General features: G+C 45.3%; 1 protein-coding gene across 3 annotated transcripts in view; it reads left to right on the top strand.

The window, feature by feature from the left end:
* The window catches only part of BANK1 (B cell scaffold protein with ankyrin repeats 1), a 1,061,267-nt gene that overhangs the window by 754,458 nt on the left and 282,574 nt on the right, over positions 1–24,235 (top strand). For 2 of the 3 annotated variants that reach the window (XM_075350716.1, XM_075350707.1), the window contains exons 13-14: positions 3,561–3,986; positions 5,202–5,444. In XM_075350716.1, the coding sequence (XP_075206831.1) occupies positions 3,561–3,986; positions 5,202–5,444 (669 nt within the window). The remainder of the gene's footprint in view (positions 1–3,560; positions 3,987–5,201; positions 5,445–24,235) is intronic. The other variant, XM_075350725.1, reaches the window with a different exon arrangement.

Genomic DNA, 24,235 nt, shown 5'->3' with positions numbered 1-24,235 from the left:
TGTGATAGTGTCTGTGATTGGTTGCCTTCACACTAGCTGTCTGGGTAATCAAAGCACACACCTGACGGCTGCAGCATCCAGCTGTCTTCTTTATATGTGCTGGATATCAAAATATGGAGGACCATAAGTCATTTTTTCCCACTATTTATTTTTACACTCCATTTCGGGAACCCAGACAGCTAGTGTGAAGGCAATGAATCACAGATACTGGCACAGAGGGTGGGGGCGCCGACTGACTGCAACCAATCACAGACACTGTCACAGAGGGTGGGTGGGGGAAGCAGAGAATATTCTTAAGGTTTAATGAGCGGACCCAGAAACAATGTAAAAGCCATGCAGAAACTTGGTAAGTATAACTTATTGCTTAAATCCCCATTTTGATTCCCTTTGCAGGCCCACTAGCCCTTGATCTGGCTGGCCAAACCCAATCAATAACATAGACTTCCCTGAGACGCCCGTGTTCGGGGTCCGTGCATGGACACTAGACATCCGGTCTGGACCCTGAACTTTATATTTTGAGTTCAACCATTGCAATAGGGTGTCCAGTGCCCTGCCACCCCACTTCGATCTGGTGACTTGTGGTATTCCAATGTATATGTGTGTGTTTTCCTTTACTGCATTGTATTGTATGACATCATCTCTTGTGCAATATGGCCAGCTGGAACTGGATGACACTAGTTCCCAGGTCCCTTAGTAAGAAGGGATGGATAGGGTGTGACAGGGCAGTAGGGGTTAAGTGAGGGGGTGAGGGGGTGGCTCACCAGCACAGGAAGAGATATAGGGCAGAGTTTTCCAGGGCAGAGTCAGATAGGGAAAGGATGAGAGAGTGAGCAGAACAAGAAAGACAGGACCTACAGGGTGGGACGAAGCGGAGTGGACTGGATAGTTTGGCGGTGACAGAGACAGGACTGGAGAAGTGAGAAGAGAAAAGAATACAGAAAGAAAGGGAGCTCATCTGCAGTGAAGTGTAAGACCAGGGAGCAGAGAAAGGAGAAGTTCGGCGTCCCTACCTTAGGCTGGCAACTGTCAGTACTTGAGGGAATGTAGTCGCAGCAGAAGGGCTGCTTAGTCCATCCGTTTGTGCGTTGAGCCAAACAATATGCCATCATTTTGAGGGATTGGGTCAGAAGTAGGAGGATAAGTCATCCCATTGTGGCCGTCACTGTAGAGCTGAGCCGGATACAGAAACGAAGGACTGTAAATGGTGATGATAATAAATCTGCCTTAAGAGAAGAGAAAGCAACTGTAAAGTGTTTTTCAGTAAAGTTATGGAAGTTTTACCTGGTGCTCATCTCCTTACTGGTCGTACCAGATGTAAGGCCTATGAAAATGAACGGGAATTAGAAGTACAGCAACAGAAAGGTATGACCTCCACACTCACTCCATATACCACTCTGCCCCCCGTGTCTGTACTAAGCCGGGGTGGGTTGAGGACCACAACCCTTGCCCAGGACTGCCACTCTCTGGCACGTTACACCATCACTACTAGTCCTCATCATTGAAATTGCAACATCAAGAAGGACAAGTAATAAGTTTATGCAAAAGAAATGAGTAGCAGATGATACTAAAATCTGCAAATGATCAACATTTTTTAAGCACAATCTACCGCAGTAAACATAAAATTAACCTATTCCACACCTAGACGAGTTTTAGTAAGTGTTATATTCTGTCCATTCAATAGAGTTGTCTGTGTGCAATTTTCTTTCTTGTCTGTAGGCAGGAGGGACTTTCAGAATATTACTTGTATATGGTCTGTCATTTACTACGAACTCTAGCTAAACTGCATAGTATTCATTTTAAATGGAAATCATTTCATTGCTTCCTATACATCTCTGTGTGATATACAGTGCCTACAAGTAGTATTCAACCCCCTGCAGATTTAGCAGGTTTGATAAGATGCAAATAAGTTAGAGCCTGCAAACTTCAAACAAGAGCAGGATTTATTAACAGATGCATAAATCTTACAAACCAACAAGTTATGTTGCTCAGTTAAATTTTAATAAATTTTCAACATAAAAGTGTGGGTCAATTATTATTCAACTCCTAGGTTTAATATTTTGTGGAATAACCCTTGTTTGCAATTACAGCTAATAATCGTCTTTTATAAGACCTGATCAGGCCGGCACAGGTCTCTGGAGTTATCTTGGCCCACTCCTCCATGCAGATCTTCTCCAAGTGATCTAGGTTCTTTGGGTGTCTCATGTGGACTTTAATCTTGAGCTTCTTCCACAAGTTTTCAATTGGGTTAAGGTCAGGAGACTGACTAGGCCACTGCAACACCTTGATTTTTTGCCTCTTGAACCAGGCCTTGGTTTTCTTGGCTGTGTGCTTTGGGTCATTGTCTTGTTGTAAGATGAAATGACGACCCATCTTAAGATCCTTGATGGAGGAGCGGAGGTTCTTGGCCAAAATCTCCAGGTAGGCCGTGCTATCCATCTTCCCATGGATGCGGACCAGATGGCCAGGCCCCTTGGCTGAGAAACAGCCCCACAGCATGATGCTGCCACCACCATGCTTGACTGTAGGGATGGTATTCTTGGGGTCATATGCAGTGCCATCCAGTCTCTAAACGTCACGTGTGTGGTTGGCACCAAAGATCTCGATCTTGGTCTCATCAGACCAGAGAACCTTGAACCAGTCTGTCTCAGAGTCCTCCAAGTGATCATGAGCAAACTGTAGACGAGCCTTGACATGACGCTTTGAAAGTAAAGGTACCTTACGGGCTCGTCTGGAACGGAGACCATTGCGGTGGGGTACGTTACTTATGGTATTGACTGAAACCAATGTCCCCACTGCCATGAGATCTTCCCAGAGCTCCTTCCTTGTTGTCCTTGGGTTAGCCTTGACTCTTGGGACAAGCCTGGCCTCGGCACGGGTGGAAACTTTCAAAGGCTGTCCAGGCCGTGGAAGGCTAACAGTAGTTCCATAAGCCTTCCACTTCCGGATGATGCTCCCAACAGTGGAGACACGTAGGGCCAACTCCTTGGAAAGGGTTTTGTACTCCTTGCCAGCCTTGTGACCCTCCACGATCTTGTCTCTGATGGCCTTGGAATGCTCCTTTGTCTTTCCCATGTTGACCAAGTATGAGTGTTGTTCACAAGTTTGGGGAGGGTCTTAATTAGTCAGAAAAGGCTGGAAAAAGAGATAATTAATCCAAACATGTGAAGCTCATTGTTCTTTGTGCCTGAAATACTTCTTAATACTTTAGGGGAACCAAACAAAATTCTGGTGGTTTGAGGGGTTGAATAATAAATGACCCTCTGAATAAACTTTTCACAATTTAAAAAAAAAAATAAAAAAAGAAATAACATTCTTTTTTGCTGCAGTGCATTTCACACTTCCAGGCTGATCTACAGTCCAAATGTCACAATGCCAAGTTAATTCCGAATGTGTAAACCTGCTAAATCTGCAGGGGGTTGAATACTACTTGTAGGCACTGTATGTTCCAAAAATAGTTGATTTGTGTCAGTCGAATTGATTGGATATTCAATTTAACTGAATGTGATGATAATATTACTAATATTCAGTTGTATAAAAATGTACCCAATTTATTGTCACAGAAGTAAGAACAGATGACATAGAAATCGAGTCTCATGGAGAACTGGAATACTTAGATGAAGGGAAAGATCATGAATATAATGAAGAGCCATTGATTGTTGCTTCCACGGAAGACGATATGTACATAGTATTTGAGCCCAGTGTTAAAAAAACCCAAAAGGGGCAAAGTCCTACAGAAGTAAGATCAGATGACATAGAAATCGAGTCTCATGGAGAACTGGAATACTCAGATGAAGGGAAAGATCATGAACATAATGAAGAGCCATTGATTGTTGCTTCCACAGAAGACGATATGTACATAGTATTTGAGCCCAGTGTTAAAAAAAAACAAAGGGGGCAAAGTCCTTTTACTTCTCATGACAATCCTGCATCCATGGAGTCAGCATCAAAATCCAAACTGGAATGCAGTGCATCGTCCAGTGCTCAAGGTAACCGCAACATGCTCGCTTTATTGTAAATTAGACATTTTTGTTAGCAATTAATTAAAAAAAATATTTGATTAGTTAAGCATATGCCCATAGATACTATAGTATTTTCAGTTCAAAGCACTTTAAGCTAATGTTTAATATACTTTTCAGTTTATCTGTATATATCCACTTACCAGTTATAATTGTCTGAAATGGTTTCTTTATTGTTTAACTATACATACAGTTTATTTTCTAATGCATCAATAGGAGACACAGTGTTTATTAAAATATATCTAAAGTTTTATAGACCAGTAAAAAAAATGTTACATTTATTAATTCTTAGTGAATACGGTTAGTCTGATAAGTGGCTTGCGCATCGAGTGCTCCTGTCCACAAATCTTACTGAAGACTTACTGAGCTGACTAGGATAACATTTCTGAAGTAGGGCATGCCTGTGCAGCTGTCTCATTGCTATATCTAGCATGCCTTTCTTCCTTTCCATGACGATTTTAGCTCATGCGAACCCGGTCTTGTTATTGCTCCTTTTTATGGTGAATTGTGCTGCACTTTTGAGTGGTGTGAGTGCTTGTGTGTTACATTCCCCCCCTTTTCGTTACTCCCCTGTACACATATTGTCGTTCTTGTGTGTTTTGAGTGCTGTGTGTACTAGTTTCTGTTCACCCCATCTGTGATTCTTTGTGGGGTTTTGGTTACTGGCTTACCGGCATGCTCCCTGGGTGGGGGGTATTCTCAGGGCTTGGAAAGGAGACAGGGCCATGACGGAGGCTCGATCATGACTACCATCAAGTCTATTGTCAAGTTAAAGAACAGCGCAGGGTCCCCAGTCTTAGGGTCAGCCTAGGAGCCCCTGGATCTTACATACTTTCCTGGGATAACGCCGTGGCTCATCATGAGTTTTGCCATCACATTCCCACTGTGCCCCTTTTTCCAACACAGCTGCACCTATTTTTGCAGAACTGGAAAAAACTGTAGTTAAAATGCCAAAAATGAAAAAATATTGGTAAACTTGGAGGGATTTTTGTAGAGACTTCTGAATGGCAAATCTGTTTTTCATGCAGTTAAACGATCCACACTAACTAATCTGTGCTGAATTTGGCAAAATTAGTAACTGGTTAAAAAAAAGTAAGCAATTCATGCATGTTTAGCCAATTCTAAAGCAACCTAATTTTTCTACAAAAAAGTATCCGTAAACTACGTTTTACTTTTTTTTTACAGCAGATGTAAAAGATGAAAGATTCAGTGCAGAGTTTTTCAGGGATGAGTATGAGGATGATGAAGAAGACCTGTATTGTTCAATTTACAATGATGATGATGAGCTGTACATTGAGTTACCCTTTGAAACTGAAGATGAACAGAATCCAAGAGGAAAGAAATCATTTATTGTTCACAGAGCTCCAGCTCCTGCACCACGTCCGCAAGCTGCAGTCCCAGATATCGATGACTCCTACATCTCAAAAGGTATCAATATAAGATTTATCCTACTAAGTATATTATAATATCACTTGTATACGATAGGAACGTTTAGAATTTTGTAAAATCGATCTCGTGAACTATAAATAACAATTATGTTTTTTCAGAAATTTATTCAGAATTTAAGATTTAGCTGCTTAAAAAAATACCAAATACTCTTACGCCCTCCATAGAAATATGAGATATTAAGTAACTTTACACAATAACTTAGTTTAATTAATAATATTAATAGTATTACAGGTGGTTGGGAAATTATTATCGTGTGCGATTGTGCTGTTAACCCTTGTTGATCATTTGTTGCTGCCTTACTTCTCTTGCTTTTCCCTTTTGTTTCTTACTGTTTATTCTTGAGAGTTTCTGTTATCCATGTCTGTCTCATCTGTGTTTCCATAACAATCTTACACCTTTTTTTCCCTAGAGTGAGGTAGGAACAGATCAGCATTACTCAGGAGTAAAGTAAAGCATGATTACTCAGGAGTAAAGTAAAGCATGGGACTCTGGCATCTCCACCATCAAGGGTAATCAGGAGGTTAGGGATAGTCTCGTGTCCCCTAGCATGCCTCTTGTCCCTCGCTATCCCACAGTCATATCGTGACACATGTCTAACATTTCCTGATAACCAAGCAGGGAAAAGCGTTGAGGAGACAATGATTGGAAGTGCACTGATATGACGACTAGTGCACTGGAGGGGCTGTTTTACATATGAATAAAATATAATTTTCTCTGAAACACAGCTCCCTAGGGCAAAAAAATAGTTATGGCTGGAAATGTTTCACCATGCCCTAAAGTTCTGCAAAACTCTTACTGACATATTTCCTTTACATTGCATGATGATTTGCTAAGAAATGTTTCATTTATAATTAATGTTGAGAGTAGTTAAACTTTCTTAAAAAAATTTTTGTATTTTGCAGTTGCTTAAATTCTTTGTATATTGGTAGGGTACAAGATCAAAAGCTCCAACGGTCACTTAAAAGATGCACAGAATTGCACAGCACATGCCTGAGAGTGCCAACTGAATGGAGCATGGATTCAATAAAAAGTCTAGAGACCAGGACACCCACTGATCTATGAGGAATTTAAGGGATTGCAAAATATAACAAATTTTACAGAAAATCTTACACTTTAATAAATATTTCTCAAGTTGCTTCCATTGCTTTTATTTGCCATGCCTAATATATAGTGTTTTTAAATGTTCATGACACTATATAATGGAGAAGTTAGTTTGTTGTGTCATTGATATTAGATTATTATAATTATTAATATTATTTTTAATATTATAATTTTGATCAGTGGTAGAATGAATTATACTATTATTACAATTATTATTGTTATGATCAGCATTGGGTCTGTCGAATCCCGGGTTTATTTGAACAAACATACAATTCAATGAAAGAGGAAGGTACATTTTGCCATGTTGAAGTATTATGTTGTCCCTTTGGTTATTCACAGTATTAGAGTTTCAAAGGCGACTAAAGTACAAATAATGGACCACTGGAGAAAAGAAAGCAAATGTGAAAAAATGAGTCATAGGGATTTCATAGCAATGTAGCTTTTTCATCTTGTTACGAGATAAAACCTTTCAAGCATTCTCCTGTGGACACATAGGTTGATACATAAAATCTCAGCAGCTAATTAAAGAGTACAGTTCAGGAGCAGAACACTAAGCTGTCTCACCAGCATCTGTCTTACACTCCAGGGAGCTTAGAAAAAAAGACAAAGATAAGAATTTTCTCAGTATCAAAAGAAGGGAATTTTGTTACTTACCGTAAATTCCTTTTCTTCTAGCTCTTATTGGGAGACCCAGACGATTGGGGTATAGCTACTGCCCTCCGGAGGCCACACAAAGCACTACACCAAAAGTGCAAGGCCCCTCCCCTTCTGGCTATACCCCCCCGTGGTATCACGGGTACTCCAGTTTTAGTGCCAAAGCAAGAAGGAGGAAGCCAACAACTGGTTTAAACAAATTAACTCCGAGTAACATCGGAGAACTGAAAAACCGTTCAACATGAACAACATGTGTACCCGCAAACAGCAAAAACAATCCCGAAGGACAACAGGGCGGGTGCTGGGTCTCCCAATAAGAGCTAGAAGAAAAGGAATTTACGGTAAGTAACAAAATTCCCTTCTTCTTCAGCGCTCTATTGGGAGACCCAGACGATTGGGACGTCCAAAAGCTGTCCCTGGGTGGGTAAAGAAATACCTCATGTTAGAGCTGCAAAACAGCCCCCCCCTACGGGGATGTCACTGCCGCCTGCAGGACTCTTCTACCTAAGCTGGCATCCGCCGAAGCATAGGTATGCACCTGATAATGCTTGGTGAAAGTGTGCAGACTCGACCAGGTAGCTGCCTGACACACCTGTTGAGCCGAAGCCTGGTGCCGTAATGCCCAGGACGCACCCACGGCTCTAGTTGAGTGGGCTTTTAGCCCTGAAGGAACCGGAAGCCCAGCAGAACGGTAGGCCTCTATAATTGGTTCTTTGATCCATCGAGCCAAGGTGGCTTTAGAAGCCTGCAACCCCTTGCGCGGACCGGCGACAAGGACAAAAAGTGCATCGGAACGGCGCATGGGCGCCGTGCGGGAAATGTAGATCCTGAGTGCTCTCACCAGATCTAGCAAACGCAAGTCCTTTTCATACCGGTGAACCGGATGAGGATAAAAGGAAGGCAAGGATATATCCTGATTAAGATGAAACGAGGATACGACCTTAGGGAGAAACTCCGGAATGGGGCGCAGCACTACCTTGTCCTGGTGGAACACCAAGAAGGGAGCCTTGGATGACAGAGCTGCCAGCTCAGACACTCGCCGAAGCGATGTGATCGCAACAAGAAACGCCACTTTCTGTGACAGGCGAGAAAAAGAAACTTCTTTGAGAGGCTCGAAAGGCGGCTTCTGGAGAGCCACTAGTACTCTGTTCAGATCCCATGGATCCAACGGCCGCTTGTACGGGGGCACAATATGACAGACCCCCTGCAGGAACGTGCGCACCTTAGGAAGACGTGCTAGACGCTTCTGAAAAAACACGGATAGTGCCGAGACTTGCCCTTTAAGGGAGCTGAGCGACAAGCCCTTTTCCAACCCTGATTGCAGGAAAGACAGAAAAGTGGGCAATGCAAATGGCCAGGGAGACACTCCCTGAGCAGAGCACCAGGTTAAGAAAATCTTCCACGTTCTGTGGTAGATCTTAGCAGAAGTTGACTTCCTAGCTTGTCTCATTGTGGCTACCACTCCCTGGGATAAGCCTGTTGACGATAGGATCCAGGACTCAATGGCCACACAGTCAGGTTCAGGGCCGCAGAATTCTGATGGAAAAACGGCCCTTGAGACAGCAGGTCTGGACGGTCTGGAAGTGACCACGGTCGGCCGACCGTGAGATGCCACAGATCCGGATACCACGATCTCCTCGGCCAGTCTGGGGCGACGAGTATGATGCGGCTGCAATCGGATCTGATCTTGCGTAATACTCTGGGCAAGAGTGCCAGAGGCGGGAATACATATGGGAGGCGGAACTGCGACCAATCTTGCACCAAGGCGTCTGCCGCCAGAGCTCTTTGATCGCGCGACCGCGCCATGAATGCCGGGACCTTGTTGTTGTGCCGAGACGCCATTAGGTCGACGTCCGGCACCCCCCAGCGGCGACAGATTTCTTGAAACACGTCCGGGTGAAGGGACCATTCCCCTGCGTCCATACCCTGGCGACTGAGGAAGTCTGCTTCCCAGTTTTCTACGCCTGGGATGTGAACCGCGGAGATGGTGGATGCTGTGTCCTCCACCCAATTCAGAATGCGCCGGACTTCCTGAAAGGCTTGCCGGCTGCGCGTCCCTCCTTGGTGGTTGATGTATGCCACCGCTGTGGAGTTGTCCGACTGGATTCGGATCTGCTTTCCTTCCAGCCACTGTTGAAAGGCTAGTAGGGCAAGATACACTGCCCTGATTTCCAGAACATTGATCTGAAGGGTGGACTCTTGCGGAGTCCACGTCCCCTGAGCCCTGTGGTGTAGAAACACTGCTCCCCACCCCGACAGACTCGCATCTGTCGTGACCACTGCCCAGGATGGGGGCAGGAAGGATCTTCCCTGAGACAATGAGGTGGGAAGGAGCCACCATTGTAGAGAGTCCTTGGCCGTCTGGGAAAGAGAGACTTTCCTGTCTAGGGAAGTCGTCTTCCCGTCCCATTGGCGGAGAATGTCCCATTGAAGTGGACGCAGATGAAACTGCGCAAAGGGAACTGCTTCCATGGCTGCCACCATCTTCCCTAGGAAGTGCATGAGGCGCCGTAAGGGGTGCGACTGGCCCTGAAGGAGAGATTGCACCCCTGTCTGTAGGGACCGCTGCTTGTTTAGCGGAAGCTTCACTCTCGCTGCTCGAGTATGGAACTCCATGCCAAGATACGTTAGTGACTGTGTCGGTGACAGATTTGACTTTGGAAAGTTGATGATCCATCCAAAAGTCTGGAGAGTCTCCAGCGTAGCCTGTAGACTGAGTTGGCATGCCTCTTGAGAGGGTGCCTTGACAAGTAGATCGTCTAGGTAAGGGATCACCGAGTGTCCCTGAGAGTGCAAGACTGCTACCACCGCCGCCATGACCTTGGTGAAGACCCGGGGGGCTGTCGCCAGACCGAATGGCAGAGCTGCGAACTGAAGATGGTCGTCTCCTATCACAAAACGTAGAAAACGTTGATGTTCTGTAGCAATTGGCACGTGGAGATAAGCATCTTTGATGTCTATTGAGGCAAGGAAGTCTCCTTGAGACATTGAGGCAATGACAGAACGGAGGGTTTCCATCCGGAACCGTCTGGCGTGCACATGTTTGTTGAGCAGTTTTAGGTCCAGAACAGGACGGAACGAGCCGTCCTTTTTTGGCACCACAAAGAGATTGGAGTAAAACCCTCTCCCTTGTTCCTGAGACGGTACAGGAACCACTACTCCTTCCGCTCTTAGGGAGTCCACCGCCTGCCGCAGGACATCTACACGGTCTGGATGTGGGGAGGTTCTGAAGAACCGAGCTGGAGGACGAGAACTGAACTCGATTCTGTACCCGCGCGACAAAATGTCTGTCACCCACCGGTCTTTGACCTGTGACATCCAAGTGTCGTAAAAGCGGGAGAGCCTGCCCCCGACCGGAGATGCGGAGGGAGGGGACTGGAAGTCATGAGGTAGCCGCTTTGGAAGCGGTTCCTCCATTTGCTTTCTTGGGGCGTGAGTGAGCCCGCCAGGAATCTGAGTTTCTTTGCGTCCTCTGAGTCCCTTTGGACGAGGAGAATTGTGTTTTGCCCGAACCTCGAAAGGACTGAAACTTCTGCTGCCACTTTCTCTGCTGAGGTTTGCTTGATCTGGGCTGGGGTAAAGAGGAGTCTTTACCCTTGGACTGTTTAATGATGTCAGCCAATGGCTCGCCAAACAGTCTATCTCTAGATAAAGGCAAGCTGGTTAAACATTTTTTGGAACCAGCATCTGCTTTCCAGTCCTTTAACCACAATGCCCTGCGCAAAACTACCGAATTGGCAGACGCCATTGAGGTGCGGCTGGTAGATTCTAGGACCGCATTGATAGCGTAAGAGGCAAACGCAGACATCTGCGAGGTAAGGGACGCCACTTGCGGCACCGCTGGATGTATGATAGCATCCACTTTTGCTAAACCAGCTGAAATAGCTTGGAGTGCCCATACGGCTGCGAATGCTGGAGCAAACGACGCGCCGATAGCTTCATAGACAGATTTTAACCAAAGGTCCATCTGTCTGTCATTGGCATCCTTAAGTGAAGCGCCATCCTCCACTGCAACTATGGATCTAGCTGCAAGCTTGGAAATCGGGGGGTCCACCTTTGGACACTGGGTCCAGCGCTTGACCACATCAGGGGGGAAAGGATAACGTGTATCCTTAGAACGTTTAGAGAAACGCTTTTCTGGATGAGCGTCGTGTTTCTGGATTGATTCTCTGAAGTCAGAGTGATCCAACAGAGCACTTAATTTACGCTTGGGATAGAGGAAACGAAACTTCTCCTGCTCTGCCGCTGCCTCTTCTGCTGAAGGGGCTGGGGGAGAAATATCTAACAGCCTATTGATGGCTGAGATAAGATCGTTTACCATGGCGTCCCCATCCGGGGTATCCAGATTGAGAGGGGTTCCAGGATTAGACTCCTGATCACTCTCTTCAGACACATCACAGGGAGACTGATTGCGCTGAGACCCTGAGCAGTGTGATGACGTTGAGGGTCTTTCCCAGCGAGCCCGCTTGGGGTGGCTGGGGCAATCATCTGAGTCATTATACTCATCCTGAGAAGCCGGGGACCCCCTTGCAGTCTGGATTAAATCCAACTGCGGAGGATTAGAGGACATAGACCTCGCCGTGTCCATAGACTGAGCCCCAGGCATGGATTGCAAAGTTTCCAGGATTTTTGCCATAGTCACAGACATATTAACCGCAAAAACTGCAAAGTCTGTCCCTGACACCGGGGCAGGACTTACAGGCGTCTCAGCCTGGGTCACTATCTCTCCTGACTCCGGCTGGCGAAGCAGCACCGGATCTGAGCATTGCACACAATGGGGGTCCTTGGAGCCTGCTGGTAGAGCAGCCCCACATGCAGCACACGCAGTGCACACAGCCCTAGCCTTGGCAGCTTTGCGTCTTGTGGATGACATGTTGCTGCCTCCTCAGAGCGATCTGGGGTATTCAGCCAGGAAGCGACCTCACAGTGCAAGAAATCAATAAATATCTATGTCCAGTGACACAGTACACTAATACACAGTAAGGCACTAGAGGGGCCAGCTGAAAAGCCGCTTACCGCCCGCTTAAGAGCGGGTGTGTGGTCTCCCAAAGCCCCTCAGTCTAGGTCTCCCAGAGCCTTGCGTCCTTCCTCCAGCCAGACATGCATGTAATGGCTGCCGGCGTCCTGAGAGAGGAAGGGGGGCGGGCCCTGGGCGTTCCTGACCAAGAGCGGGAAGCCTGCTTCCCTCTGTGCCTAGTGAGAGTGCTGGAGCATGTAAATCAGGCTCCAGCCCTCCTCGCTGCCGTGAAACAGCGTCTCTCCCCTACCCTGATTGACAGGGTGGGGGCGGGAACGATCGGAGCTGCCGGCGTCCTAGGCCCAAAAGCCGGGGACTAGAGTTATAAACGCCGCCGCCGTAAAAGCGCGGTCGGCGTATCCCCGGCGCACCACAAGTCACAGCAGCGCCGCCCGGTCCAGTGAGGGTCGGCGCTGCGTTCCCAGAACACAAAGTCCCCCAGATAACTGTAGGAACACCAGCTCAGTGTACGGTCCCCGGCGCACTACAACACCCAGCCAGCCCGGAGTGTGTCTGTGCCTGCCGGGGACACAGAGTACCTGTATGATGCAGGGCCCGGTCCCTGATGGTACTCCTGCTCGGCATCCACCAGGTGCTATGGGTCTGTGGATGGAGCCCGGCGTCAGAGCTTTGAGGCCGGCAGGATCCCACTTCCACAGAGCCCCCAAGGGGATGTGGAAGGAAAACAGCATGTGAGGCTCCAGCCTCTGTACCAGCAATAGGTACCTCAACCTTACAACACCATCCAGGGGTGAGAAGGGAGCATGCTGGGGGCCCTATATGGGCCCTCTTTTCTTCCATCCGAACTAGTCAGCAGCTACTGCTGACTAAAATCTGTGGAGCTATGCATGGAATGTCTGACCTCCTTCGCACACAAAGCTAAAACTGGAGTACCCGTGATACCACGGGGGGGTATAGCCAGAAGGGGAGGGGCCTTGCACTTTTGGTGTAGTGCTTTGTGTGGCCTCCGGAGGGCAGTAGCTATACCCCAATCGTCTGGGTCTCCCAATAGAGCGCTGAAGAAATGCCTGATTTCACTGCATCAAAAAGCTTTTGAATGTAAAGAAAGAATCAAGCAGGTGTCAAAAATGGAAATCAAGAGTAGCTAAACTTTGGCCACATTTTTTAGTCCCTTTAATTGTTTCCTGATCGTTAAGGGTTTGGGTCTCGAGACCCCCACTGATGACTAAGCGAGCCTGAGCAGGCACACAGAACATAACAGGGATGCGCTATAAAGCCTGTGACTATATTGATCCACACATGACTCAGGGAGTTTACCCCCTGCCTCCTGAGCTGTACACTTTTTGCAATCTTTTGACCAGGCAATTAAAGCATCTAAAAATATAAAAATTGGCAAAAGTTTAGCTGTTCTTTAAATTTGAAGATAAGGATTTTTCTTGCAAGTTTAACCCTTTTGTGTCCTATTACATTAAGTCAGGGAGCATGTGCGGGTGTATGGAGTGGGCTCAGAAGACCAGTCCCCACTAGGCAAGTGCTGGCTTTATTATACGGCCAACACCTACTTTGAACAGCAGCGAACCGACCTATCTCCAACCACTGCTGTTAACACCTTAAATACTTCTGTCAGTCACCTATTGTACCTATTGTACCTATTGTACCATCACCCATTCCCTGTAGACTGTGAGCCCTCGCGGGCAGGGTCCTCTCTCCTCCTATACCAGTCTGTCTTGTACTGTTAATGATTGTTGTACGTATACCCTCTTTCACTTGTAAAGCGCCATGGAATAAATGGCACTATAATAATAAATAATAATAATAATAATAACACCAACGAGCCTATTAGCCCCTTCATAACACAATTATGGGGAGGCGATGATGTGAAACCACATGACCGCCTTATTAGCACTTCTATTATGCCCAATCACTATATATTGCAAGATTGACATGTTGTAGTATATACAGTACAACAAACGATCACAGGTTCAAGTCCACTATTATGACAAAAAATACAGTGAAAAAAAATGTAATATACAGTGGGTACGGAAAGTATTCAGACTCCTTTAAATTTTTCACTCTTTGTTTCATTGCAGCCATTTGGTAAACTCAAAAAAGTTCTTTTTTTTCTCCTTATTGTATACCCCATCTTTACAGAAAAAAACAGAAATGTAGAATTTATTGCAAATTTATTAAACAAGAAAAACTGAAATATCACATTCAGACCCTTTGCTCAGACACTCATATTTAAGTCACAAGCTGTCCATTTCCTTGTGATCCTCCTTGAGATGGTTCTGCTCCTTCCTTTTAGTCCAGTTGTGTTTAATTAAACTGATAGGACTTGATTTGGAAAGGTGGGGCTCAGAAGGGAGGTGTCTATTTGGAATTGGAAGCACAGATTCTGCTGAGTTTCTTTTGGGGTGGAGCCGCTCGAGGTCCGGGCTCGGGTTGTTGGTGGCACGAGCGCCTCCGGACCGGGGGCCACGTCGCTCTGTTAGAGGGGAGAGGTAGTGGGGTGGTGGTGGTGGTGATGGGACGAGGCGCGCAGCCGGGGAGGGCCGCGCTGTCGTCCAACGGGTCATGACGCCACCAACGGGTCGTGGTGACGGGATGCACCACCGCTTCGGCTGGAGTGGAGGCGGGCTTGTCTGGGATCGGTGTTGCGGCTGCAGCCTAGATGTTAGCCCCTCCGTGGGTAGGGGCAGTGTTTCCCGGGGCCCCGGTGGTGGGGACTGGAGCGCTGATGTGGTTGTCGGGGTGAAGGGTGCCGTGCCGCGGTGTTGTGTTGTGCCCGGATGGCACTGGTGTACTCACGATTGATTCACACTCAGAGTCACTGGTAAACCAAAGTTTGGATGTGGTCGGTTCCCGCGGCCAGCTGCTGATGTCCCCTGTGGGGTTGATGGTGGCCCCTTTTCCCATGCACCTCTGGATGTTGTGTTTCGGCTCCCCTGCCTGAGCAGTGGTAGCCCGCTCTCCGGCGTTGAGCTGCCGGAGTAGCCCTCAGTTGCCCACAGGCACTGGCCCGTCGGGTGTTTGGCCCTTGGCGGTGGCGCTCACCCGGTCTCGGTGGACTTTTGCCTTCTTTCTGGACTTTGGGTGTGGATGAACCCGTGAGGTCCAGCCAGCAATCAGTCAATTTGCCTATACTCAGTGGCTTCTAAGCGAGGACGGGGTCTGAGTACCCGGTTTCTGGTGCTCCGGTACATGGTTGACTCCCCGGTTTGGGACCGGCGGGCTCCAACCCAAGCCCGGTCCGTACGGTTCCGCTGGTTGCTGTACCAGTACTGCTGCAGATGGCCACCACCATCTGCCTCCCTGATGTTTTCAAGGGGCCCAGGCTCCTACCCGGGTCCCTGACAGTTGCTCCACTACCACTCACTGTCAACTCAAAACTCTTCTGTTTGAACTTTCTGCCCCAGGACAGTAGTCTCCTCGGTGGGCGTGCCTTTCTGCCTTACTCCGCGCACCTGGTGTGCTCTACTGGCCCTGAGGGAGGCATCAGGTCTCCCTTTTGGGTGACTGTGTGTGACCTCACAGGGGATGGGGTTGTGTGTGTATGTGGTAGATGTAATTACCTGTGACCCCTGGGGTCCAGGGCATCACACTAGTAACCTGAAAACTCCCCATATTTCCATTAACAGATAACTGACATGAGTGGGGACTTGTTATATTTTTTGTGGATTGAATTGAAGCTTTTATTTTGAATATTTAACATAAAACATTGGATAATATTTATCCCTTCCTGCTTGCTGGGCATTGGGATTTCTATCTAAATCTATAAATGAAATGATTCAGATAATATACATCATCTGGCTGCAGACCCCATCAGCCCCAGACGCTCGTAAAACCTGCAGCGGCGGTCATCCACATCCCTGACCGCAAGCCGTGAGTGGCGTCACGACATATAAAGAAAACTGACATTACCTGTTTGCCATTTTGATTAAGCTCTATGGCGTCCCCGAAATGGATCAGCACCCCACACACAAGCTATAACAACAAGATCTGCACTCCAATATGGTGCTCCTTCCCTTCTAAACTTTGCACTGTGACTGAAAATAAGTTCCCAATTACATATAGGTTATTGGTGCACTCAGAGTAATTGAGCCATAAATTGTGCAATCCTTTTTTTCATATTAGCCCTTATAAAATTAAAAATGATGGGCTAAAGCAACATTTTTGTGGTAAAATTTAATTATTCTTTTTTTACCACCTAATAGTATCCAATTCTGTGACACACCTTTGTTGCCAATATTCATCTAGGCCAATATGCCATAGAAGAATTCATTAAGGGACATAGTTTGAAAAGTTTGGTCACATATGGGGTGTTCTACATTCTAATATGGGGCTTGTTCCCTTCTTAGCTTTGCACTGTGCCTCAAAAGTAGTTTTTGACACAACATATGGGGTATTGACATACTCAGTAAAAATTGTTCAAACAAATCTATAGGACATTTTCTATGTATACCTTTGTGTGAATGAAAAATTTGGGATAAAAGCACAACTCTAAATAAATTCTGTGAGGGGTGTATTTTCCAAAACAGGCTAACTTGTGGAGAGTTTCCACTGTTTAGGCATGTCAGGGACTCTGCAAATGCACCTGCTACCTATTTCAGGTAAATTTACACTCCAAAAGTCAAATTGTGCTTCTTCCCTTCCGAGCCCTGCCGCCAACCAAACAGTAGTTTTCCCATCATAGAGTATGTCCACCCATATCCTGTTCACCGCCATTAACTTGAGAACGGCGGCAGCTATAGGCATAGAAGTGGTGTCTAGGTGTAGTAAAGTAGCCATGCGCTACGCAATGAAACCACCTATAGCGCCAGCTGGTGGAAAACAACGGAGTTAGCATTTTTATCTTGAAAACGGAACGAGATAAAGAAAAAAAGTGAATAAAAAAAATTGTAGGACATCATCAATTCAATACGAATCGACACCTTGCATACAGAAGTGCCATGATATGAAACCCATGACCCCCCAAAACATTGAATGCTGGTCACGCATATAGCGCTAATTTAACTTTGATGCTCAAAGTGGCCATCGTCAGCTGCAATGCACATCTGGACTTTGGACAGCATACTGTATCTTGCTGCACGTTGTGCAATATGGTAGGTGACACGTTTGCACAATCATCTGTGATACGTCGTCGTAGGTCCTGCAATGTTGATGGAGGGGTCGCATACACCTGCTGTTTGATCTGACCTCACAGAAAGAAGTCTAATGGGGTCAGGCCAGGTGAGCATGGAGTCCACTCCACGCAGCCACCATACCCAATGACTTGTAGGAAGGTCTCCATGAGGTATCGCTTCATGTCCGCAGCCTTGTGAGTTTTACACATTCTAATAATAGCATTTCTGTATGCAAGGTGTCGATTCGTATTGAATTGATGATGCCCTACAACTTTGTAATTCCCTTTTTTCTCTATCTTGTTCCATTTTCAAGATAAAAATGCTAACCCCGTTGTTTTCCACCAGGTGGCGCAATAGGTGGTTTCAGCGCATGGCTACTTTACTATACCTAGACACCACTTCTATGACTATAGCTGCCGCCGTTCTCAAGTTAATGGTGGTGGACAGGATATGGGTGGACACAATGTATATGGAGTATTGACATACTCAGTAGAAATTGTAGAACAAACTAACAAACTACACAGTCAATTGTCTCCATTTACCTTTATAAAAATGAAAAATTTAGGGCAAAAGCAATATGTTTGTGGGAAAATGTATTTTTTCATTTTCACAGGTCAATATTATAAAATTCTGGGAAGCACCTGTGGGTTCAAGGTTCTCACCACAAATTTAAATAAATTCCATGAAACGTATAGTTTCCAAAATGGGGGACTTGTGGAGGGATTTTCAATGTTTAGGCACATTTAAGGCTCTGCCAATGCGACATAATATCCAGTATCTATTCCAGCCAATTTTGCTCCCCAAATGTCGAATGGTGCTCCTTCTCCTATATGCCCTGCTGTGCACCCAAACAGTAGTTTTTTTACTGGTGATAAGTGAACCTTTCAAAGTTTAGTTCACCGATCTTTACCGAGCCTCCCAGTGTGTGCTGAACAGTTGAATTCAATGGGAGGCCAAACTTATGTGTTATAAAATAATGTAGGGGGCTGTAAAAGAAATTAAATAATGCAGGACATACTTACCGAGTCTCTGCCACAGCTGTAACTGCTCCCGTGGATGTAATTGCTCACGCGGCTGTACTTCCGGGGCCACTGATTATCTCTCATTCATATTCACTGCTTTCCACACCCATCAATTGATACCAGCCATGATAAAGTCCAGCTACAAGATGCAGCCCCCAGCCATGCGCTTATCTTGGGTGTGTATCAAAATAAGAGGAACTGCATGCAGCTGGTTTTCTTTTTAATTATTTAAATAAATAATTGTAAAAAATTGTGTGCAGTCATCCACAATTTTGCTATCCAGCCAAGACAAAGCCCAACAGCTAAAAGCTGGTATTCTCCGGCTGTGGAGACCCAGGGTTATTTGGTCCTCCAGCCTAAACATAGCACCTTGCCTCCGGCCAGAATTGCCGCATCCAGTAAATGTGACAGTCCCGGAACTTTACCCGGCTCTTCCCGATTACCCTGGTGCAGTGGTAATCGGGATAATAAAGGGTTAATTTCAGCTGACAGCTGCCACTAAGCCCTAGATTCATAATGAGAGGCGTCTATGAGATCCCTTATTACTAATCTGTACGTGAAAGTAAACACAAACATCGAAAAAAACCTTTATTTGAAATAAAATCCAAAAAAACCCTCTTTCACAAATGTATTAACCCACAAAAGACCCAGGTATGACATAATCCATACAAGGTCCCACGACAATTTTAGCACTGCTACATCTGAAATAACAGCGAGCAGCCATAGAACATGACCGCTCGCTGTGAGTGGCAGGCAGAGAATGAATGAGCCGTGCGATCAGCGGTGACGTCACTCAGGTTATTTATTGTCACATTTGGAGGTTCCCACCTGTGACTGCAAGTAACCTGACCTCAGGGGACTTCAATGAACTCTCACTATTTCCTTGGATCACAGTCTCATCATAAAATCTAGTATCTGTAACCACTAATATGTTTTTCAAGAAAGGCATCAAAGCATTCCTTGAACCTCTTCAGTAAATCAGCCATCACAAAATTATGTGGCATCAAGTTCCAAAGTTTTATTGCTGGTACATTAAAGAATTACTATCTGTAATAACATTAAAGAGGTTTTCCTGATATAGCCATGTCTATTACCTCATGTGCAGGGCATTGCAGCTTAACTATCTATGGTTACGACCATGATCAGCTAACTAACTCACTATATGAGTGGACGTAACCATGAATACCTATGTTGCAATGCCCTGCACATGAGATAAGAGACATAACTAATCAGGAGAGCTGTACTTTCTAATTGGATGTATATGCTAATATTATTATTACACCAACTACATATTGGGATAGGATCTTGGAGATGTAAATAACCCTTTAACCCTCTTTTTTTCTAAATGTAAAAGATGCCTACTTCCTATTTAATCATTGCAGGCCTAGATGTCAAAAGATCATTAGAAATTGAATTGAATTGAACCTCAAATTTGATAACCTTTATTATTACTGCAGCTTACTCCTTCCCTTAATAACCTTTTTGCTCTTTTCTGTACCTGCTGTAGTTCGGATATGTCCTACTTATGCACCAGAGACCAAAAATACACAGTATTCCACATTATTCAGCTACAAAAGATAGCTTTCTCTAATAAGTCACCTTTACTTTTACATCTTGTGGATGGCAAGAGTCTAATACATCACTTACCAAGGGAAAAGATGGCAACAGTATGCAACAGAGATAGAGGACAAGTGCGTACAGACAATACAAGGAAAATCTTGAGTCTTGGCATTAATGCGGACATTTTTTTTTACATGAATCCCCTACTTGCACATTACTGCAGACCAAACACCTCTTCATAAACAAGGTGCAAAGCTCAAGATGTTGACTTGGCCTTCAAAATAAATACAGTAGGACAAACAAATCTTATCCATTGGGTCTCTTCTTAAAATGTAGAGGTCCTTTGGTGTTTAATACCAATGGAGACCTCTATAGTTCTTTCTGATTTAATGCCTTTACAGGTCGCAGCTCTTTTGGCCGCTCAAGAAGGATCTGCACAGCACAAGACAGCTGGTCTTAATGCTATGACAAATCATTGCATAGACTACACATACTGAATGCCATAGCAATGACTGGACAATTTATTTTTCAGTTATTGAGTGATTCATTTACCTGGTTTTATAAGTTTGCTACTAAATGTTGCAAAGAATATTAAACCTGTAATTGGACTATAACATATTTAACATTCAATTATTTATTTTATCAGAATGTCTTCCAGAGAAACCAACTTTTAAGAAGTAAAATTATGATGAAAAGTGTAGAGGGTTAAAAGCAGTTAATCATGAGTACTGGCCAAAAATAACTAGTGTTACAAAATGCAATAAGCTGATTTTACCCAATTTGTTATTGATTCTTAGACAGGCACAACAGTCTGACTGCCTGTCCCTATGACTAAATCTATATTTAAAGCAATCACTCAACTGTAAATACCGATAGTAAAACTGATTGAAGAACTTATAATACATCTGCCAATAAGCGCAATAAACCCCGCACACAACAATTTTTTGCTGTCCTGCCCTTGATTAAAATTTTGAGTGTACATCAGGAAATAACTAATTTCAGGAAACTATCCAATCTTATCTAAAATCCTTTAAAACAGATAAATACATCATCAAAACAATTTAACTGCATATAGTATACTGTGTGACTCTCTTTAGTTTTATGCAAAATCCTTATGTTTTACTTTTTTAACTTTCCCTTAATTCACCTTGGAAGGTCTCTGTCAAAACCTTTGAAAGCTCCTGATTTGCTCCTAATTTACCCATGTGCTGAATTTGGAGTAGATTGGTCCAGTTGATAGGTCTTAATTTAATATTTGCTTTTCTCTTTCATTTTTTGGCAATATCTGATAATGCTTATGTATTTTGTTTTTGGTGATTATGTTGATAATGGAAGCCAGTGTAATAAATGCTGAACTTTTAGATTTACCTATGTGGTAAGTTTGGGGAAGATTGGTAAATTCATTTGATTCTCAACTGCGCAATAGCTATATAGACCACTCATCTAATAGAGGATAATACTACTGCAGGCAGCACAATGACAGCAATGCTTTGTTCTGCAAGTGCAGGGTGCTACAGGAGGAAGATAAAGCTGTTCATTGTGATATTGAAGACTGGTGAGTAGAGATGAGCAAACCTCCCGCGGCTCGCCGAGCTGAGCCGAGCAAGGGGTGCGTTCGCGAGCCTTTATCAAACTGAACCCAAGCCTTTATCCAAGCCTTTATACCTTTAACTCGGATGACCTACTGACGACAACCCCGGGAAGGGGAGCATGGCAACCTTTCTGCTGTGAACACAACTTACCTGAGTGACACCACCGCTTATAGCAGCTGGCCTCCCACCAGCACTGCCACTGATAAAGTGTGGGGCCGTGTCCCACACCCCGCCAGCAGTTTAACAGTGACAGTGCCAGCATGGAGGTGTAGGCTGCCTCGCATTTCCTGGATGGCGTTGTCAGTGTTGAAGGATTGGCTTCCCATTGCCAAAAGGTTACAGTTTAAATCCCTAACCATGACATACAAAGCCATTCGTAACTTGTCTCCTCCATAAATCTGTCTCTTGGCACACAACTACTGATCCACCAAGATTTACTGTGGAATCCTTGAAAAGGAACTTGAAGACCTACCTCTTTCAACAATCCTACAACCTTCACTAACACTCATTCAACTATACCACTGTATGACCAGCTCTATCCTCACCTACTGTATCCTCACTAGAGATGAGCGAACCGGTTGCGGTTCGGCTCGAGGTCGGTTTGCCGAACGGGGGTCCCATTCGAGTTCGGTTCGTCGAACGTTCGACGAACCGAACTCGAACCAATAGGCTATAATGGGAGGCAATCACAAACACATAAAAATGCATTATAAATGTACACAAACAGTTAATAAACATTGCCATAACACTTACTGGTCCCCGCGATCCCTCCTGCACTCTGTCTCCTGCTGCTATTCCATCCGATGATCGCTGAATCCTCCCGGTGACGGCACTGCCAGCAGAGATGCAGGACCTATCGTGACGTCAAAATAGCCATGTGACCAGTCACGTGGCTATTATCTCATTGGCTACAGACTGGTCACATGACTATGACGCGTCATGTAGGACCTGCGAGTGCATCTCTCCGGTACACGGTGCACATATGTGTATCGCCGTGTACCGGCGACATGCTCTAGCACATGGTCGACTCCCCGTTCTGTTAGGGACCGGCTGACACAGCCGGTCATTAACGGAGATCACCGTTGCCATAGCAACGCAGTTAGCGGTGACGTCACCGCTAACCGCGGCTCCAAGAGCACCATTGCTATGGTAACGCGTCTGTCAGCGTTACCGCTGTTACCGCTAGCAGCCAGCACTGATCACTCACGGAGTGAAGGCTGCACGCTGCTTCCCGATTGTAGTGAGGATTGTAGTGAGGATGAGGTTCCCCAGCCCCAAGTGATGAGCTGGTGAACCTCATCCTTCCTCACTACAATCGTCACTACTACTACACTAGAAAGAAAGAAGACAGAAGAGCAGGATCGTGGAGGGCTGACAGGGGGTAATAAAGACGGAGTCTCTAATGTGTCTGTGTATTTATTTCTATTAAAGTATTTTTTCTCTGTGTGGTGTCTTTTTTTTTAACCCTTTATTGGAGATTCTTAATGGCCGGGTCAAATGTGCCTGACATTAAGAATCTCTGGCTTAATACTGGCTAGTAAAACAAAGCCAGTATTAACTCATGATTACCCAACAAGCCACCTGGCTCCAGGGCTGTTGGAAGAGTTGGATACAGCGCCAGATGATGGCGCTTCTATGAGAGCGCCATTTTCTGGGACGGCTGCGGACTGAAATCCGCAGCAGAGGCACCCAGAAACCTCGGGCTAACCTGTGCTGCGGATTCCAATCCCCAGCTGCCTAGTTGTACCCGGCTGGACACAAAAATGGGGCGAAGCTCACGTCATTTGTTTTTTAATTATTTCATGAAATAAGTGAAATAATTAAAAAAAACGGGCTTCCCTATATTTTTGGTTCCCAGCCGGGTAAAAATAGGCAACTGGGGGTTGGAGGCAGCCCGTGGCTGCCTGCTGTACCTGGCTAGCATACAAAAATATGGCGAAGCCCACGTCATTTTTTTGGTGGGCAAAAAAATTCTGCATACAGTCCTGGATGGAGTATGCTGAGCCTTGTAGTTCTGCAGCTGCTGTCTGCTCTTCTCCATACAGAAAGACAGCAGCTGCAGAACTACAAGGCTCAGCATACTCCATCCAGGACTGTATGCAGAAGTTTTTTGCCCCCTGAAAAAATTATGTGGGCTTCGCCATATTTTTGTATGCTAGCCAGGTACAGCAGGCAGGTATGGCTGCCCCCAACCCCCAGTTGCCTATTTGTACCCGGCTGGGAACCAAAAATAAAGGGAAGCCCTTTTTTTATTATTTCATGAATTTCATGAAATAATTAGAAAACAAATGACGTAGGCTTCGCCCCATTTTTGTGTCCAGCCAGGTACAACTAGGCAGCTGGGGATTGGAATCCGCAGCACAGGTTGGCCTGAGCTTTCTGGGCCCCACTGCTGCGAATTGCAGTCTGCAGCCGCCTCAGAAAATGGCATTTTCATAGAAGCGCCATATTCTGGAGCTGTATCCAACTCTTCCAGCACCTGGCTGCTATACCTGGCTAGCATACAAAAATATGGCGAAGCTCACGTCCTTTTTTTGTAGTTTTTTGGCAAAAAAAATAAAAAATGCTTCCCTGGATTTTCCATTGCCAGTGAAGGTAACACCAAGCAGTGGGGGTTAGCAGCCAGTAGCTGCTTGGATTACCCTTAGCTAGCAATACAAAAAATGCAGCGGGAGCCCATATATATTTTTTTTAATTGTTTATTTAAATAACTAAAAATAAAATGGGCTTCCCTGTATTT

The sequence above is a fragment of the Anomaloglossus baeobatrachus genome, chromosome 1, assembly GCF_048569485.1.
Source record: "Anomaloglossus baeobatrachus isolate aAnoBae1 chromosome 1, aAnoBae1.hap1, whole genome shotgun sequence".
Classification (NCBI taxonomy): domain Eukaryota; kingdom Metazoa; phylum Chordata; class Amphibia; order Anura; family Aromobatidae; genus Anomaloglossus; species Anomaloglossus baeobatrachus.
The sequence above is the reverse complement of the archived record's forward strand: the minus strand, read 5'-3'. Positions and strand labels throughout refer to the sequence as shown.